The 21,199-nt window shown below is 32.4% G+C and overlaps 1 protein-coding gene across 4 annotated transcripts in view; it reads left to right on the top strand.

The window, feature by feature from the left end:
* LOC127728574 (myb-like protein AA) overlaps positions 1–21,199 on the top strand; it is an 82,775-nt gene that overhangs the window by 54,984 nt on the left and 6,592 nt on the right. For 3 of the 4 annotated variants that reach the window (XR_007994190.1, XM_052236050.1, XM_052236051.1), the window contains exons 3-5: positions 6,642–9,090; positions 11,745–11,863; positions 20,626–20,760. Coding sequence is in view for 3 of the 4 variants with exons in the window: in XM_052236050.1 (XP_052092010.1) it covers positions 6,642–9,090; positions 11,745–11,863; positions 20,626–20,760 (2,703 nt within the window). In the remaining variant the exon portion in view is untranslated. Of the gene's footprint in view, positions 1–5,333; positions 6,016–6,641; positions 9,091–11,744; positions 11,864–20,625; positions 20,761–21,199 lie in introns of those variants that run through there. The other variant, XM_052236052.1, reaches the window with a different exon arrangement.

Genomic DNA, 21,199 nt, shown 5'->3' with positions numbered 1-21,199 from the left:
TGATATGCTGAATCTAACCATGTATTTAGATTTTGGATATTGGACCATAATAGGTGAATGTCCAATTTAAAATTTTTAAGTTCTTAGACCACATTCAATCTGTGTTAGAAACCTATGCTGTGTCAAATATTTAATCACAATCCAAATCCAAAGCTGTATCAAGCTTGAATGTTGTGTCCATACTTCCCCCAACTGTTCAGGGTTCGACCTCTGCGGTCGTATCAAGCTGCGCCCTGCGAAGCATTTTATTGTCAATTGGATGTTAGAATGATGCATCGTGGGATAGCGTCATTTCATGACACATGGCGGGAAATATTTATATTGTCACAATTTCATTGAAAATTATTTCATTTCATATGAAATGCAAATTTTCGAAAAATTTAGCATATATGATTTAAACGTTATTGATTAACATCATGAATCAACTGTTAATTAACGATCCGATCGATATATTCCTTGTTTATAGAAAATGCACGCAGTAATTCAGTCCTGTTCAACGCTGATAGTTGGTCACGTGGATTGTCTTACGCCTGGCCCTATCGACAAAGTATTAGATTGGGTCAGGATGCCAGGCTATAGCGGGTATACAGATGCCTTTATGGTGTGGGTGTTCTGTCTGGCATATGTCCATTGTCCTTGACCTTATTTCATGGTTCAAAGACCAATTTAAAGAACTATATAGTATTCACATAAAGAAAATGTGGCATGATTGCCAATGAGACAATGAACTCTCCACCAGATAGCAAATGACATAGAAGTTAATGATTATAAATCACCATATGGCTTTCAACAATGAGCAAAACCCATACCTCATTATAAATCAGCTAATAATGGCCCGGAAATGACAAAAATAAAAAAATTCAAACTAGAAAACTTGATTTATGTACAAAACAACTAAGAAAAACAAATATGATATATATGGTTAAACATTTTTGCTGGTGCCAAACTTTCCATCTAACCAGTGGGACAGTGTTGTCACGGTACATCATTAAAGAACAATAGTTTTCATTACATAAGTTTTTTCAGTTATGAGTTATAGGACAACTTTATTTGGTATATAGATTCATTGATAGATGTGAGCATGCTATACTGTGTGATGAGCTTTCTATTTTCATCAACTTTCTGTCTACCAAAAAATGATGGCGGGTATTATGATAGTGAGCAAAAGCTCAGTGTTTAACTTGTTGATTATCTGAGATAACTACAACACTGAGTCTGCATTGGAATTATTCCTGTTTGAATATGGAATTCAGTAATCATGAACTGATTTGATTCAGTAGTATAAAAATGTATATATAGGTTCTGTGTGGCTAATACATGTACATGAACCTTGGAGACTAAAGTCTCATTTTATATGTTATATTTATAGAACTTACAACTTTCAGTGATGAAAAAATGAGATTCCAGGACATTTTTTTTATCGGACTGAAAGATTTATGCATAATTAATATGTATATGAATATTATATATTCATCTCAAGATTAAATTTTGTTTCCTCTAAAAAAAAATTATCAGAGCTATGTTGACAGAGGAAGTAAGAAAATTATCACTTAGATTTTCATTCAACTTTTTTTTGTTTTGTTTTATTTCTTTCGCTTTTTGTCTTTGTAATGTAAAAAAAATGAGGAATAAAAAAAAGAGCCTTGCAGGAAAGACAGACTAGGTTTTATTTTTATATAATTTTGGGAGACTTAACAGTTGTCAGGGACCATTTTTCATTGGCAGAAGGGATGGTCTTTCAAATGACAATATAACTTTGAATTTTTGAAAATAACTGTTTTGATCCTGCCTAGAGGAAAGTTTTTTTCTTTCTCTGTTAACTTCATGCTGTTTGTATTTTACTGTGAGTCAGATTTTTTTGACACTTTAATCTCCAGTAACAAAATATATATAAACAATTTTAGCATAAGATTTTTTAAATGGAAACTTATGAAAACAATTCCATTAACTGGGTGTTTAAAACATTATTGTAAACTTAGTTTACAGATAATTAAATACCATAAATATGATTAAAAACCATCTCAGGGAAATACTAAACTGTCATGTATTTTTCTAAATGGAAAATAAATCTTGACTTAAAACTATATGTTTTTGTTGTTGTTATTACTAAGAAGAAAAATGTGTCTTGATTTCGCTTCTGAAAAGAGATTCAGTAATTCTGGTTTAGGGTTGTGTATCTGTGTGTCCACAACAATATCATGACATTTTTTCTTGTATTTTTCTCGGGAATTACAAATCAGAGCTTCCTGAAAATTGATCTATAGATATATATATATATAAAGCTTCATGTGAGCATGTTATACATCTGTTGTTTTATATTATATAATGGTCCTTTGGTCAGTAAGCTGACAAAGTTACCATAAAAGATCTTTTCTTCTGTACTAAATTTGTTATCACATGGTCATGATGGTGCAGCCAGTTATTTGATGAATGGTTCAATAATTTTGGTTTGAAGAGGGCTGTACCCAGTTTGAAACAGATAGCCAAGATATGAATAAATTGGTTGCTATATATATATATATATATATATATATATATATATACATTTTCACATTTAATGTTCACTTTGTTTAATGTTAACAATCTTTAGGCAGGCTTTATTGAGAATCAGTCAATAGAAAACTTGAACTAATCTGTATATCATCTAATTTGTTTTAACATTAAGGGAAAAAACTGATATGAAATAAAAGAATATATTTATTCCACACATGCTTTATAATGTAATTGTCTTGTGTAGTAATGTACAACTGACAAATGTCGAAATTTCTTCAGTAGTTTGACAGGGAAGTAAATCAGACAATCCTGTTTTAGTCTGATAGGAAGATTATATGGAGATATACGGTATTAAACACTACTATACTAACACTTCTTAACTAAACTATTAGCTGTTATGTAAACACAGGCTAAAGATTTTTACCATGAAAGATTTGTAGAGAATTTAACATGGGCTGGACACTTGAGATTTTATAAAGATATGTTGATTAAATAAGACTTATTGTTCCTAGTAATTTCTTCAAACTAACTTTATAAATGTGACTAAAGATATTCAACTTTCATAGTATTAATTTGCAAAAAGGAAAATTGAAAAGAAAATGTTTTGTATGAATGTCAGCAGTGAAGTAGAATCAATGGGTTTACAGAGGGGGCATACAACATAGAAGACTGACAGTCATAAACACAGTAAACAGTACATACATGTATGATAATAATTAATAGGAAGTTCTTAATATTCTGTACATGTATAGCACTTTCATCAGACCCTTAGACCACTTTTATAGGTCTCCAATGAGCAGCAGATACTAAAAATAATGAGTTCAGCAACCATGCACCAATTTCTATATAGATTTATTTGTATAAACAAGAACAAATAAGTTCAGCCATCATTTCAGTCCTCCTCATGTCTAAAAGTATTATGAAGAAACTTTATGTTTTATATACACTAAGAGGGTGTTGGCCTGGTAAGGTGTATCTTATTTATACCATAATATTATGGTTAAGCAAAATGATCGATTTCTATATTTAGGAAGAGGATTGTTGCAGCAATTTAACCTTATTTCATGGTATTATAAGCTGCTACTTAAGCATAATAAATGCTGAATATCCAATTACATTTATGGCATCATGGTGTTCATCTTCAAAGTAAATTTATTTATGGTGAAAAACCCATTAACAGAAGACTGGTTTTGTTTAGTTTGATATATTTTGCTTATGGTTCAGAGTGTAGTTAAACTAGAAGTTAATAAAAAATAGAAAGATGTGAAAAAATGAGAAGAAATTATGGTCTAAATATTTACAATATGACTGAACCTGTCAGAAAAAGGTCATGGTCTCTGTGTGTGTATTAGTGTTGATTGATGGTGGATGGTACCAAATACAACTGTCATAATATGTATGTTTAATAGACACCCCAGTTCAGGACAGTCCCTGTAAACCATTGTACAACCATTAACCTTCTTTGCTACACAGATGCAGGGAAACAAAACTGCTTGCCCAACCAAAAAAATAGATAAATAAAAAGTTAAATTCACTAGCTGCAGTGATTCCTGAACTATCGTTTGATTGTGTTTTCAGTTTTCCAACACCTAAACAAGCAAAATGCATTTATTTGTTTATATACGGAAAAAAATTAAATTGAAATATGTGATTCGAGCAGTTTTTGGCTTAGGCCTTTTCATTTAGTATATTTTGCTTTAGTTTGTATTTTTTTCGTTTTCTTTTTCCTTTCTTTTTCTTCTTGCTACAGACAGTAGGGTAAATTTTGACATCCTATAAGGTGTAAAATCCTGAAGAATTATGTTATGTATTGACAAGTTAAGTACACTTGTGTCACAGATATAAGTACTTTTCTTAATGGTTTGGATCAGATCACATTTTAAGGGGGAAAAATACTCAAACAAGAAATAAAACTTTGAAAAAATAAAAAAAAAACAATGAAAACTAAAAACTAAAAAGAGCCCAACTTTGATAATATAACCAATTGTTACAAGTGTTATGTAATTGTTTCTAAGGACTTCCTTCCTTTTGATAAGTTGTCCTCTCTTAAGGTAAAACTGTGGTTTCTGTAGCAGTTGAGGTAAGCTGCATTAAAATTGTCACCTGTGAAGTAAACTGCTGGTCATGAATAATAAGGAATAACAAAAAAAATGAAGCTATAGGAAATACTGGTATTGGCTACAAATGCTATAGGAAATACTGGTATTGGCTACAAATGCTATAGGAAATACTGGTATTGGCTACAAATGCTATAGGAAATACTGGTATTGGCTACAAATGGACATTTAGTTTTGCAGTGATCTGTCAGGTAGAATTAACTAAATTGAGATGGCATCTATATTAGGCACCAAGTTTTTAAAAACCTAAAGGTCTAGGCCATTTTTTTGCTCAGAGTGTTGGTGATAGTATACATATTCTACACAAAGCAAGTTTATTCTTCTTTGTATTATATATACGTAGTCTAATGTATAATGTATGATTGTCAAGTAACCATTCATGACTTTGTAGGGATTTATATGTTTTGGGGGAAAAGCTGAATAAAATCTAAAACAAACTTATGATTACCCTGAATTAAATTAATTTGGACAATTTACATAAAATACTTTGAAATGATAAACCCAACAACCTCCAGCTTAAAGGACATTTATAATTGACATGGTTCTCTATTCAAATAGTATCCATAGGTGGGTTTTTTTTTAAGCACAAATTTTTTTTTTTTTTTACAGCTCTAATAAAATTTAAATTTTGAACTGGAAACTTAAATTTTCATTTCGTTCATTTCAATTTTATTTAGCTGAAAAGAAAGTAAAATTTTAAATTGAAGTTCTTTAAAACTTTTAAAGAGCCGTTTTATCGTGGAATGTATTCATTGTAATTTTATGAATGAACGAGAGAGGAGGGGCACTTGTCATTAGGTGAATAGCGATAAATGGACTAAGCAAATTAATATCACCGAGGGCAATATTTCACACAAAGGCCGACTCATTCATTGTATAGGTCGACCTATGTTATCAGCGTAAAGATTTTACCTGTAAACTGGAGACAGGTAGATTCTCTTGAGATGTACCAAATACACAAACTAAGATTAAAGGAATTTATTTCATTTGCTGTTTTTGACCCAGATTTTATACTGATAGAGGAAAGTTTTGAAAGTTCTACATACTGTTTTAGTAGTGTGTAAAATACACTGTCTTACCAGTAAAAAAAAATCCTATTTGCATGAATATTTATAGATGGTTGATATCTGTAACTTGTAAGAAGATTTAATTGGCTAAATTGATGAGGATTTAGTGAGATTTATATTATATTTTTTTAAAGGATACATGATTTGTACAAGTGAATGGTTGACTTGTATCCAACAAAAAAGGCCATTTTGATAATATGTGGTACACTTTTACAAGTGAAAAATTTTGCAATTAAAAGTAGAATAAACATGTTGTTAAGTGTTAAAGGATTGGATTATATATATAAAAATGATTTTGTTGATTCTATGATGGATCTAGCTTTTATCAGTATACTGAGGTAGGTTTGAAAATTTTCATTTTTTTTGTGATCATTAGATTAGTGGAATACTGTGAATTAATATTGATCTATATTTTTATAGCTAAAGTGTCAAAATGATTATTGGGGGAATGATGAATATAAGTTTAAAACCATTATAATTGTTTGAAAAATGTTTTAACAGTTTGTTAAGTTCATTTGAAGTATCTATAACTATATTTTTGTATCTATCCATCTTTCTTTCTAAATATATGTATGAGAAGTAAAAAGTACAGGTTCCATCCCTGCTCGGGGAAGAAGTAAAGAATCAGATCTATATATAATATATATATATACGATTTATTGAAATATTTGGTCTAAATATATGTTTGAAACATCTTGTGATCTATGGAGTTGGGGTGCTGGGATAGGATTTGACAACAATTTATTGAAATATATCAATATATATATATATACATGAATAATTTTCATATTTGATTATATGAAAGCAATGCATCTTAGGATGACCTTCCCAACCTTTAACTGCCGAAACACTAAGATAGTGCTGGGTCCTATTGGGCAATATAGGATGCGTGGTTGCATGGGTGTTTTATAATAAGTAAAAAGCAACAATGACTGCACTAAAATTTTTTTTTTTTTTTATTCAGCTAATGGAGTACAGACAGGCCCCTGTTAGTCCTGGGGCATCCAGTGTGCACTCTCAGGATGACATGGATAATGCAGACATCTTAGCATCCCCTCCTGTTTCTCCACCACCTGTCAAACAAGACATGGATGATGACCGATTACCAAATGAACTCTTGGAGGAGATATGTGAGGATATTGGAATGAAGGAGGGGATGGAGTTAGATTTTGTTGAGTTCTTAATGGAACAGGACATGGTTGATCCACACATGTACATGACCCCAGAAGCCATTAAAAACACATTAGCTAACGTCAGTTCAGCTCCATGTGCAGTACCCAGCTCTGTGACTTTTGCCATACCTTCAAACAAAACAACCTTTAGTGCTGAAATTACAAATAGATCAAAGACTTGTGGTAGTCCCACTACAACATACTCTCAGGCTTCAAGTACAAATGGTACAGTTGCAACATCAAGTGGTTCAAGTAGTCCTGTAGCAAAGCGATTTCATGTGTCTACTTCAGGTCCATCAAGTCCTGTTAGAATAAAGCCACCTAATGATGTTTTCAAAGCTCCACCTACTCCTCCAACACCTCGTCGGCCTTCATCAAATTCACAAAGTATTGCATCACCAAGTATTTCAAGTACACAAGGTCCATTTTCACCACAGCCTTCGACATCAACCCCACAAAAGCAACCTCCTCCATACAGTCAGGCTACTTCACAACAGCAGGTTGCCCAAAAATGTATGCAACGAGGGAATCAATCTTCATCAGGTGCATATAATTACCAAAGACTAGGTCGACCAGCGCCACCTAATGTTAATGTTCAAAACATGCATCAGCAGTGGCCTGGTAAAATTCAACAAAATCATGTGCCTCAACAGCCAAATCAGATGAATCAAGCATGTGCTTTAAATGGAAACATGCGATTCCCGCCACAAACACAGCAGTATTCAAGACACAGAGAATCTCCGATGGACAATGGTTATTTCTCAGCTGATACTGGAAGTGTTAGAAGTTATGGTTCTTCTGTTCAGTCATCAGCATCTGCATCATCTTCAATGACTGCAATTCATCGCTCAGCATCATTACCGGATCAAAAAAGTGTTCATTTTGCAGGGGACTGTGAACGTCCAGTATTGCAACAACAGCATTCATCAGAAGCTTTAGGGGGTTACAATCCTTATGATACAAATATACCTGACTGTGATCTTATAGAAAACCAAAGAAATCTTCCGTCCAAAATATTACCACGTCTGTCATCAAGCATGAAACCTGACATTGCTCCATATAATTTGAACTATCCCCGTGGTAGTAATAGTCGACCAGGGAGTGGGGATAATCCAATGGCACCAGCCCAGACTTTTGAATATCCTCATAGCAAAGCAGGGGATATGTTTGATGTGGACAATAATCAGAATAATATGTTTATAAATAATTACAATAGTTCTATGCAAAATCACCCAATGCAAGAGCCAGATTTTTCGTCTTGTTCGGGTGGAGCCCCAATGGGAATGCAGCCATTAAGACATTTTAATGAACAAAATTCATGTAATATGCAGCAGATGAATGCTCAGCAACAAATGTATGGTTCTATGCAGAGAAACAAAGGTTACAAACAAAATGAAATGAGCAATATGAACTTCTGTGATAATCAATTTGGCCATCAAGGGCAGAATATGAATAATAGTTGTAGTATGATGAATACAGGACCTAAAATGATGGGTAACCCTCATGGTAACCCACAAGGAGGAATGATGGGACAGAACTGTAATTCGGGTTTCCAAGATGATGATTTCAATCAACATCATATGTCCCAACAAATGCATATGAATGGACAGCAACCACAGATTATGCGACAAGGCAATATGGGTAATGACTTTGATCAACCACAATATAATCGAATGCAAGGTGCTAATATGAACAGTGGGATGTTCCCATCAGAACCTCAACAAAATAATAGTGCTCAAAATTTGTGTCAGCCAAACTGGGGAGGCTCTGCTCCTCAGACACCACAACCGCAACCAGGGATGAATCCAAAAGGATCACATCCTGGTATGTCTGGGATGCCAGTGCCAGACATGCAAACACATGGACAGAATCCTATGCAAGGAGGAGGTCCTCCGATGCCCTGTACTATACCAAACTGTCAGAGTTGTAAAACAGGGTCACCACACCGTCCACCAATGTTGTCATCACAACAAAGTTTTATACAGCATTTAATAACCGATCGCTCTAGTGCCTTCAGATCACACCCTCTCTTTCCATTACTACGGGATTTGATTATAGCAGACATGAACTTTGCATCACCACATTTTCCATATCAGTTGATAAGTAATTTACCGGCAGATTTTGACAAATTATTACAAAACTTTTTACATAGGAATCCACCATCAGGACAGTATCAAAATAACTATGCAGTGGAAAGTGTCATCATGGATGCCTTAAAATATGCTCATCATTGTTTAATAGGTAAGATTACAAAAAAAGAATTGAGTTTTATAGGAAAACAATACTATTTAATTTTGTTTTATACTTTTATGGCAGCAGCCTAAATGAAATCTTTCAGCAATGATTAGAACACATCATAAATTCATCTATTTTGGTTGATGGTAAAACGTGTTAGATTGAATATTTCAAAATTTTAGCTGAAAACAAATTTTCATGATTAGGTCAGTTTCTCAGATACTGTAAGTATTTGGTCCTCTATATTTGGTGTATATAATGACTACAAGGTGTACATTATCAATAAAAAATTAATTACTAAAGGTTAACTTGATGGTCTGAAAGACTGTGACCTTGACCTTAATTTCATGGTTTTTGGTCATTTAAGATTTTTTTTATCAGGTCAGTTCTCAGATATTAGTAATAGACTAACTGTTTAGTGGATATATGATGGTAAGGCCTTTATGGGTTCTTCTGACCTTGACCTCAATTTCAATTTTTAGTCAATGACTAGGATTAATGATAAGGTCATTTTTTTTATTTTTATAAGTAAGAGGTCAACTATGTTTGATTTATAAAAACATCACAAAAACCTAATACTAACCACCAAATTTAAACATGTTATATGGCTATCCAATTTTGATGTTACTTTTAAAGTTATTTTTTAAATTGTTCTGGAATCCCCTACCTCTTTTCCAATTTTTATACTGAACGATGACAGTATTGACTTTTGGTGAATGCTAATCATTTTCAGGCAATCTTTGTGCTTGTATCATGCTGCATCTGGCATAGGACATAATTATAATACTGGATGCTTTGTATGGGGGTATGCCTATGGGGAAGGGGAGGGAATGTATAGAAAATGTCTTGTTCACCTAACTTATCCAGTCAAACATTATAAAAGGGAAATCTCTTAATTGACTTGCAGATATACTTTCTTCATCATATGATACCTGTTAATTTCAAGTCTTCCCAAGTCTTCAAATGGATTTAATTGAAACCATACAGTAAGGTTGTACCATATGTAGGTTTGACTGAAATAAAAATAACTGTGTTCTGATATCTTGAAGAAAAAATAAAAGCATTTACCTGTACACATCTAAAAATAAATCAAATCATTATATGGTATCAACCTTGTAAGTAGTACAACTCCTTTACTGTTTGCTGTAATTAGATTACTCAACCAGTTTGATTATTGAGGTGCTTTGTCACAAATTATTCCCTATGTGACAATAATTCAACTTTTCAAAAATATGTCATGACCCAAATTTAGGTCCTGTCCCTCTTTCATCTCATTCCCCTTTTCAAATAAAAATGATTATTTGATATGTCAAATGAAGTTAGGCTACTAAAATGTAAATATTCATGGTAACTTTTTTATTTTTAGTAAGTATTATATTTGAAGAACTTTTACTTTATGTAAAAAGATATATTGTATTTAAAGTTTAACAATAGACACAAGACTGAAATTTTCAGAAATACATGTTAAATTCGAAAACTGATTTTAGATTTATAAACCCATTGCACTTTAATACATATAAATTACAGAATATATTTACAATATGTTAAGTTAAAAACCTGTGGGACATAGGGAAAAGAATGTTAACTAAAGGAAAAGAAAACTGTAGGACATTTCATTTAATATCTTAATTTGCAAACTTAATTGGCTGCTGATATTCATAAATACTAAATGCACTCAGATTGCTGGTATCATTATGCATAATATGGAAATATAAACCATAGGTTGTGGAAGTTAAGACAAAAAGATGTTAAAAAATGCTCATCATATGGAAATTTTAGTTTGATGCATAATGGATACTTTCAATGAAGTTGATATAAATTATCAACTCTCAGTTCATTCCAATTGATTCTTACTTGACATTTTAACAATGCTGCAGTGTAGACCAGTGGTTTCTGATCAAAATTATCTCTATTAAATCAGTGAAAGGAAGCACGACAAATACTAAGGACATGAAGGAATTGCATACAATTTACATACACTGTTTGGAGCAACATAGGTGACTAAACTTCCTGTATTTGGTGACACCACCCACATGTGCAAAGCTTTCTATTTAAATTAATATGCAAGATAAATTGTCCAGCCATCCTTTCATGTGAAGTCATTGGATATTTTTGTCAAGAAATGTAAATGTAATACTGTTTTAATGAATTTGTGCATGCTGGTTAAGTTTTCTTGATCAGTTGAACTATGTACTTAGTATTTGATGCCGACAATAGTTTTACTCTTATTCTTTATGTTTTCCACCTTCTCTTACTTTAAATGAGACTACATAATATAGCAATAATTCCTCACTTGCAATAACCCATTGATTTTTTTTCTGTTGAGGTTTTAAATGTAATTTGCTGTTGTTTCAAAACGATTTTCATCAATTTGCACATGTAAACATGGGATATGTTGTTGCCGCTAGCGATTGCTTGAGTACGTTTCCACAATATACTCATTGATTGTAAAACTTTTCACCTGGTTATAGGTAATAGGCATTCTATATAAGGCACAGAAAACAAAATATGAAAATTTTGATTAAAAGATATTTTATTGTTATTTAATTGATCTCTAATAGTGCTTTAGTGCATGTATGTAGATGAGAATTGATTATTATGAAAGTTTTTTTTAATTCACTATGATTAAGATCACTTTTATTTCTAATTTACTTTTTCAGAGAAAATTCGATCTCGTCAAGAACAGGATAAGCATACAAAGAGTACATCGAAATCTTTAAGTGCAATTGAAGAATTCTGTGAAAAATTTGACAGATCAGTTAGAAACAGTGTGATAAAGGTTTGTAGAAATAAAAAAAAAAACATAGAAAAAAATCTAAATGGTATATTAAGTTAGACCCTTATCAACATTAACTTAAGGAATATCATCTTGCTTCTTATAAAAATTTATATTAATAGGACACAGGAAACTTCTTATGGGACTGTATTATGCCATGTACAGATGGTATATATGGGTCATAGATCAAAAACTCGTCTTAATATTGTGACATTACATTCAAATCCATTGATGATATTAAACAAACGTGGCCATTTAAGAATTGATTCATGTATCACAAAAGAGCCATCAAAATAAAAGATCCAAACGATGATGCGACCCAAATACCATGCTTCAGTGATCATACTTTTATTTATCAAGATATTAGTTGTTACAACTGCTAAATTATTTCATCAAAATACTGGACAGAAATGACAAAAACGTGTTAAAATCACAACTCCGTTCATTGACAAACTACAAATAGGGTATTTTCATGTTTGCGTATGTTAATACCAGACTGTGAATTTTCCAGATTTAGACCAAAAAATAAAAAAAAAAAGGATTTCCAATCGACCAACCCTATATTTTTTGGAAGGAAACCCTTTTTGTCCATATTGTCTTTCCGTTCATCTAACACATTTTTTTTTATAACTTTTCTCTCAGGAAGTAATGATCAGAATGACTGCAGCTTGAAAGTGATGTTTAATTGTTGGAGCGCCTTTCAGATCTGTCGGACAACTACTTTCTGTTTGCTGATACTTTGAATTTTTCAAAATTTTTCAAATATTTTCATCACACATTTCTCAGTAACTGTTGCATAGAGTGACTTCATATCTGGTCAGTAGCTTCAGTGATGAGTTGTTACATGTGAACAATTTTTGGATCTGTCAAGCACCTACTTCCCTTTTCTGATGTATTGAATTATGAAAAAGGGGGGATGGGGGGTGGGGGTAGGGGGTATGCTTACCAAGACAATGCATGCTATTTCTTGATAATGCATGCTATTTCTTGATGGAAAACAACCAATGTTCTTCTTCATAATATTATTGAACTACCTAAGCAAAAGTTTATTTGTCCAAAAAGACCATCAACTTAAATAGGTGATGCTGTGACCTGGAGGGGTATATGGGTAAATATTGGGACCATTAAAACAATTTGAAGTTGTGTTCGCTAAGTGCCTCATCTTACAGAACTTGTTAAATGGACCAATATGTTCCATAATTTTCCTTGCAAAATATGAATAGATTACTGTGTTGCCTCATGTATGATTTAGACACTGGAATAATTCTGTTTATCTTCCATGTATGCAATAACTCTCTTCAGAATAAAATCATTATTTGTAGTTTTATGATACAGTAGTTTCTTCAAACAGAGCCTATGTTGAGGATACATTATACCTAACCAAACTCGCCAAAAATTAACTGTGTCAATCAAAATTGTCCATTATCCCTCCTATTTTTATGTTATATCATCTATTTAATGTCCATAGCCTTCTGTGATTCTGAGAAGAAATTCACCAGCAATCAATCAATCAATCCTTACAATGACTTTTTGATCTTGTGGACTTATGTGTACTTAGATCCTCCAAGATTTTTTTCAGTATTTCTGAATAGTAAAGTTTATATTCAAAATCAACACTGAAATCATTGTAATAAATTTTTTAAAGGGCAATGTGAAGACCTGTGGTAAATCTGGTGAATAATTTACAATTGCAAATATGCTTCCAGATGCTGATCTTGGATAGACTAATGCTATGCCATAAAATAAAGGTCATATGAACTGTTTTTATACGACCGCAAAAATTAAAAATTTTTTGGTCGTATATTGGTATGACGTTGGCGTCGTCGTCGTCCTCTGGCGTCGTCCGGCGTCGTCCGAAGACACATTGGTTTTCGCACTCTAACTTTAGTTTAAGTGAATGGATCTCCATGAAATTTTACCATAAGGTTCATTACCACAAAAGAAAGGTTGGGATTGATTTTGGGGGTTATGGTACCAACAATTAAGGAATAAGGGGCCAAAAATAAGCATTTTTGTAACTTCCAGACATAACTTGTGTGTTAGTGTATGGATCTCTCTGACATTGTACCACAAGGTTCCATATCACAAAGGGAATGCTGGGATTGATTTTGGGGGTATTTGCCTCAAAATTTTAGGAATTGGGGGCCAAAAAAAGGGGCAAAAAACAAGCATTTTTCTAGTTTCATGATAATAACTTGTGTGTAAGTGTATGGATCTTTCTGAAATTGAACTACAAGTTTCCATATCACAAAGGGAAAGCTGGGTTTGAGTTTGGGGGTAATTGCCCTAGATGTTTAGGAATTTGGGACCAAAAAGGGGCAAAAAAACAAGCATTTTTCTAGTTTCCAGACAATAACTTGTGTTCAAGTGTATGGATCTCTCTGAAATTGTACTGCAAGGTACCATACCACAAAGGGAAGGCTGGGATTGAGTTTGGGGGTGATGAATCATAAGGGGGTTCAAAAAATTTTGGGGGGGATTTTTTTTTTTTTTCCTTTTTTTTTCTTTTAAAATTTTCCATTTTAAGTTGGTTATTTCTGATTTATATTTAAAAGCAAATAATAATGATATGGTAGGAGATACACACCAAACAGGATGTGTAAATTATTATATAATAAGTATTGTGCAATAGCAAGAAAATTTCAATTGCACAGTATTGCACAATAGCAAGAAATCTTCAATTGCACAGTATTGCGCAATAGCAAGAAATCTTCAATTGCACAGTATTGCGCAATAGCAAGAAATATCCAATAGCACAATATTGCGCAATAGCAAGAAATTGTCAATTGTACAGTATTGCGCAATAGCAAGAAATATTCAATTGCACAGTATTGTGCAAAAGAAGATACTTCGTATAAATTGCCTATTTCTTGACCAATTTCAATGGGGTTTTATTCTTGAATTCTTGGGGTTCTTTAATATGCTGAATCTAACCGTGTATTAAGTTTTTGGATTTTGGGCCCTGTTTTTAAATTGGTCCACATTGAGGTCCAAAGGGTCCAAAATTAAACTTTGTGATTGATTTCATCAAAAATTGAATTATTGGGGTTCTTTGATATGCCGAATCTAACAGTGTATTTAGATTCTTAATTTTTGGTTCCGTTTTCAAATTGGTCTACATTATGGTCCAAAGGGTCCAAAATTAAACTTAGTTTGATTTTATCAAAAATTGAATTCTTAGGGTTCTTTGATATGCTGAATCTAAACATGTATTTAGATTTTTGATTATGGGCCCAGTTTTCAAGTTGGTCCAAATCGGGGTCCAAAATTAAACTTTGTTTGATTTCAACAAAAATTGAATATATGGGGTTCTTTGATATGCTGAATCTAACCATGTATTTAGATTTTGGATATTGGACCATAATAGGTGAATGTCCATTTTAAAATTTTTAAGTTCTTAGACCACATTCATTCTCTGTCAGAAACCTATGCTGTGTCAAATATTTAATCACAATCCAAATGCAAAGCTGTATCAAGCTTGAATGTTGTGTCCATACTTGCCCCAACTGTTCAGGGTTCGACCTCTGCGGTCGTATCAAGCTGCGCCCTGCGGAGCATTTTATTCACTGTTTCATTGGCTTTAAGCTTTTAAGCTTCATCTTTATTTCTCAGTTCTCTCTAGAATCAAATGACCTATAATCATAAAACTTGGTGCATCTAGAGAAGTATGAAATCTGAGAAAAGGCTTTATGATGGGGAATAACAAGACAGAAACAAAGTGATGGCATAAACCCAAGCTGGCCATTGTTTGGCCATGTGCAGCTAAAATAGTAATGAAATTTTGATAATACAAAAGAAGCTAGTATATAGTATAATTTTTTAAATTAATAATACTCCTGATTTGTTTAATCTTTCATATGTCACCTTCATCATGCTCTACCAAACTCTTGTTTCATTGGTAAAGTCTTTGTTGATATTACACAAAATTTTACTTAAAAGAAGTAAGTACATTCAAGTCACACCTGGCTCCCACATCCAGGAAACCTACATTTTTATTCATTAAAAGCTTTGAACTACTTGGTGGTGTCAAAAATAAAAGTATCTGCTCTCAGTATGCCTGGCTGAGCTGTTTTTGTCAACTTGTCGATCAAACTGAATATGAAGGTAGATTGAATAACTAAAGTTTGGCGAGATACCATCTCCATGTATTACCAATACTCAAAATGGGTGGTCCTCAAGTGATAGGTTCTCCGCCTGGCTATTGTGATTCACTGACCCGACTACTGACCAAGTAGATCGTTTATTGTTTGACAAACAACTCTCAGCCCCTCCCTGGGAATGTAAGGAATTTGATAACAAGGCCTTGGCTACTATACAGATTTATACAAAGTCATTAAAACGTTTAATCAGATGATAAAATTACAGCTGGATGATTCATTCTAAAATACACATTTTACATTGTGTATTGGGTTTTCATTTAATATTTCATTTTCTCAAGTTACTTTGATAAATTCTATCATATGTATTATATTTTCCTGTGTTATCAAAGTTTATTACCTGAAATAAAGAATTTGAGATCAAGGAATAAATCATATTAAAGGTATATAAAAAGTTTCAAAAGCCCTCATAATTCAGAAGTATATAATAAAGGAATTAAGGCACTAAACACAGTCCCATACACAATTAATTTGAGTTATTTAGGGACAGAAGGAGCAATTTGTTTAAAAAAAAAATCAAAGTCTATAAGAATTATAATGAAAATTGTGTTTAATTTGTGGTGAGTTATAAGGGAGGAATGTTTGGTTAATCAGACAGCCATGTGTTTTTACTAATATCATTATGACTTGATGATAAGGCCTCTCAAAATGTATCTTGCACAATTAAACATTGATATTCTGTCAAGTATTAGGTATAAAATACATACCAAATTTAAATTTATATTTTCAATCTATATATTGACTTTTCTAAAGGAAAAAACATACAATGTATTAAATGTGTTTCCCAGCAATCATTGCCATTTACATTTTTATTTTGTAATATTTTTTTTTGTCACAATGAAATATACAACCCATGAGAAATCATTTTCTTTTTTGAGTTAATAATAGTTACTTATTAGTCCCCTACCAACGAAGTCGAAGGGGACTTTAGGTTTGCACTCTGTCCATCTGTCCGTCTGTCCATCCGTCAGTCCGGCAAATCAGCTTTCCACACTTTTTTTCCTCGTTCTTATTACTCAAGATATTAAAGAAAGTAAGTTTTTAGAAAAAAGATCTTCCCATTTGACATGTAGTTTAATAAATTGAATTACCAGATAAAAAGATTGGTTTTGATAGTGATGTAATGATTAGTAGAATACCTAGTTGGGGTTTCAATTTGAAACAAATGCTGCCTCAATGACAATTAGAAACTACTTTTGTAAAAATTTGCTAAATGTTTCTGAGTTTTATCTTTGTTTTAAATATTTGTTTGATGTACCAGTCATTGTCATGTATCCTTTATCCTGAAAGCAGTTTGTTTTTTTCATTTCAAACTTCACATTCAGTAATGTTTCAGAGAATTGACATGCCAGGATAATCTGCTGTGAAACAAAACCTTATAATTAACTGATTTGTCAGCCCTGAGTAGAATGTAATCAGATACTGTAAATTCAGAAATTATTGGAGGATAGTGCAACGTGGTGATTATCGCAATAATAAGAATTTGCATTTGTAAATTCAGAAATTATCGCGAGGATAGTGCAATGTGGTGATTATCGCAATAATAAGAATTTGCATTCTGATATCTGATACAAATATTTGTATGCAGCTTTTCCCGAAATCGCAAAAAAATCTTGCATTTTTGTCCATTCTCCAAAAATCGCAATAATAAATTCACCCAATAATTTCTGAATTTACAGTAGGTGTCACTAGTTAGAAGGAACTGCTAACCCTATGGAGTACCTGAGTGTACTCCCAGTTTTTAGCAAGGATTTTGTTGTTCAGTCTATAGTTTTCTATGCATTGTTTTGTGGATTTTGCTTGTATTGTTTCTTTTAGCTATGGCCTTGTCTGTCTTTTCTTTGACTTTGTTATTTTCATTGCCCACTTTGTTTCTTCTTAAAAAAAAATTCCATATTTTAAGGGGTGTGACCCCAAGATTATCTGAATAAGCCTGGGTTGTTAACCATATTTCCAAATTAATTCAAGTTGAGAAACTACAATTACTATATTGCTATTAGGCTCTAATTGCAACTCTTCAGGCACATTTTTTGTGCTCCTGGAATTTTGGGCTTTTAATTAACTTCAATAGCAATAGGATCATCATTCATTTGACATAAGATTTAAGACCGGTAATTAATGCCAGTAAGTAATAGTTTTGTCTCACCTGTTTCTATTTCCATGACTTTATTTTCAACTCTTTGTTTCTGTATTTATTAGTTTTGTAAGGTTACACCAAACAGATTTAAGACAGCTGCTTTCATTAGGAGTGTGTGGGGTCTTTCAGATCAACTAGCTTACCTGCATTTGTAAAGGTTTTAAATTAAAAAAAACAAAAACAAAAACAGTTCCAATATCACTCCAGATCTAGTCTTGATTTTGTGCTTGACTGACAAATTAAAGCCTGGCTATGATATTGCACTAACTGACAGGCTTATATCATGCAGATCTAATGAGTATAACATGCAATGACTAGGCCAAAGTATTGTACATGTGTGGTGGCAGTTACACTGAAGGAAGGACTAACCTTGTGTAAATCAGATTTCTCTTTTTGTTTTGCCTAACCATGTTTTTTCTTTGACCTGAGTAATTTTTAGATGTTATATTTCTTTGGTTTTGTCAGTATCTGTCAGTAAGAATATGGTTTGAAAAAAAATCATTTATTTTTATTTGAAACTTTTTTCCTCCCTTTTTATAGTGTAGTGATGAATGATAAGGTCAAACTTAAGTGTGGATTTACATCAATATGGTTTATCAGTTGTTTATGTCTGTATAAATATGATATATTGTGGTTGATTTCATCAAATTCCACTCAGGCATTTTACAACATGGAAAAATGTTCATTGTGATTTACTATGACATTCATCTCTATTCTTCATTCTTTTGGTATTTCTTAGAGGGTCTGCATGAAAATCTCTTTATAAACAATTTAGATTTTTTTTTTTGTAAAGGTTTGATGAGAAGTTGATACAAAATAGACGGAGCCCAGGGGGAGGCAAGGAGGCCCAGGCCTTTCTGTAAAAATTCTTATATAACTGAATACACTTTAGTTTTGACATTATAGACATCTTCGAATTGCTCTATACTTTTCTCAACCTAAACAAATAAATTAACCTGTAACTTCTCTCATAATAAGACCATTTATTTTCTTATAATTTAAGAAAATTTTGTATGACACCAGAAATTTGATACTGTAAATTCAGAAATTATTATTGTATGCGATTTTTTGAGAATGAACAAACATGCGAGTTTAATTATTGTGATTTTAGGAAAAGCTTTGTACAGATATACATAACAGATATCAGAATGCAAGTTTTTAATTTTGCGATACTCAAGGAGTCGCATTAATAAAAACCTTGCAATAATTTCTGAATTTACAATACTTGAAGGTTGTTTACAAGTAAAAGTTTGTTTCTTAGTGTTAGAAATCACTTGGTATTCCCTCCTACATGTATGATGAGTTATGACTGGACTTTGTAATATAAGATTAAAGGTGATAATATGGTCAGTTGTTAGATTTATCACCTGTTATCTATTATTATCACTCATTGTTTGACCATGATATAATGCTGACACTTATTGTCCTCAACAGATTGTCTTAAATGTCATTGTCTGACTATAAACAATGGTTTTGCATTGCCAAGATTTATCAGTTTTCTCTTTGTTTTGGTATGGTCTTGTTACCACTTTCAGGAATCCCTTTCAACTGGCTAATATCACTTTGACCACATATTTTTCCAATGCTTTAACATGTTGCAAAGGACATAGACATACCAGGGATCCTTCCGTCTGCACTTATTAGCTTGTTAGCGCTCTCACACAGATTTTTATGAAATTTATATATAAGGTTATATCAGAATTGTTTTGATGAGTGAAAATTAGTGCTGATTAACTATTTTTAAGGAGTTATGCCCCTTGATAAATTACATGTGTATATGGAAAATTGCATTGTAAGTGCCCTCAAGCATATAATTCTTTACAGATTTTTATCAAATATATATAACAAGGTTTATATCAGCAATGGCTAGATCGTCTTTGAAAATCAGCACTGATCAATGTATTTGCTTTGTAAGCTATCTTTGTGAAAAAGTTGAAAAGAACCATAAAAAATATATTGTAGTTGTTGCCTTTTGAAAGATAAAATATGTGCATCAGCAGGGGACTGAACATTGCTGTCAAGTGACCTGATTTTTGAATGACCAGATAATGTGAGGACTTCAAGCAGGAATCACTGACAACTGACCGGATTTCTGTATGATGACATCTTTTATATAAAACGCATTATACTTATAATTGATGATAAGAATATCAATTTATTCATATATAACTCACTGAGGAAGGCCTGTAAAGGCCAAATTGGGACAAAAATATTTATTTTCTAAAGAAGTAATTACTGGTTTTTCGATCGTAGAATTGTGTAAATGTAAACATTAAACATTCTGTAGTTAAAAAAAATTCTTCCTACATAGATGTCGGTCATCAATTTACTATAGTCCTGTACATTATTTAGTAAAATCTTAATTGCTAATAAAATAAGATGCAAGTTTTAGTGATTTGAGTGTTTTAGCAATAGACTTGCTGTTCCTTTTTATCAACAGTACGTAAATGTAACTTTTGCTTTTCTTTCAGCCTGCAACATTCCAGGTTCCTAATTCACAGAACCAAGTAACAACAACAATGGGTGGACCCATGGGTCCGGGAATGACACCTCAGATGGAGACTCCAACAAAAGACCACAAATTTAGTGCTATGGATAATATGATGGTTGGACATATTATATTTAAATATATTCAAGAATCTGTTTTTGCAATTTATGATTTTGTTAACACTACAGTTAGAGTAATGTAACAATCTTGATATTTCATTTGAATTTCTAGGAAGTAATTTCAATTAATTACATAGAATGTTTCCCTTAAGATAAACACATACTGTCTCATTGATGTATACCCTAAAGTGGTAACCATTTACCCAAATTCCCCAAAAGAGCCTTATTAATTTTGATGTCTTTTGGTCAAACGTCAAGGTAAGAGCAACAATTAATAAACTGAAAGCTGGGGTAATTTTCTGTTTTCCATCCTTTTTTTCAAAAACTGTCAGCAGACATTGCACTCTTCATCACATAAAAGAAAACAGAACCCAACACACAATTTTTATGCCCCACCTAGGGGCATTATGTTTTTCGGTCTGTGCGTCTGTTCCTTCG

Source organism: Mytilus californianus, unplaced genomic scaffold (assembly GCF_021869535.1).
Source record: "Mytilus californianus isolate M0D057914Y unplaced genomic scaffold, xbMytCali1.0.p SCAF_2, whole genome shotgun sequence".
Lineage (NCBI taxonomy): Eukaryota > Metazoa > Mollusca > Bivalvia > Mytilida > Mytilidae > Mytilus > Mytilus californianus.
This window is presented reverse-complemented; position numbering and strand designations above follow the sequence as displayed.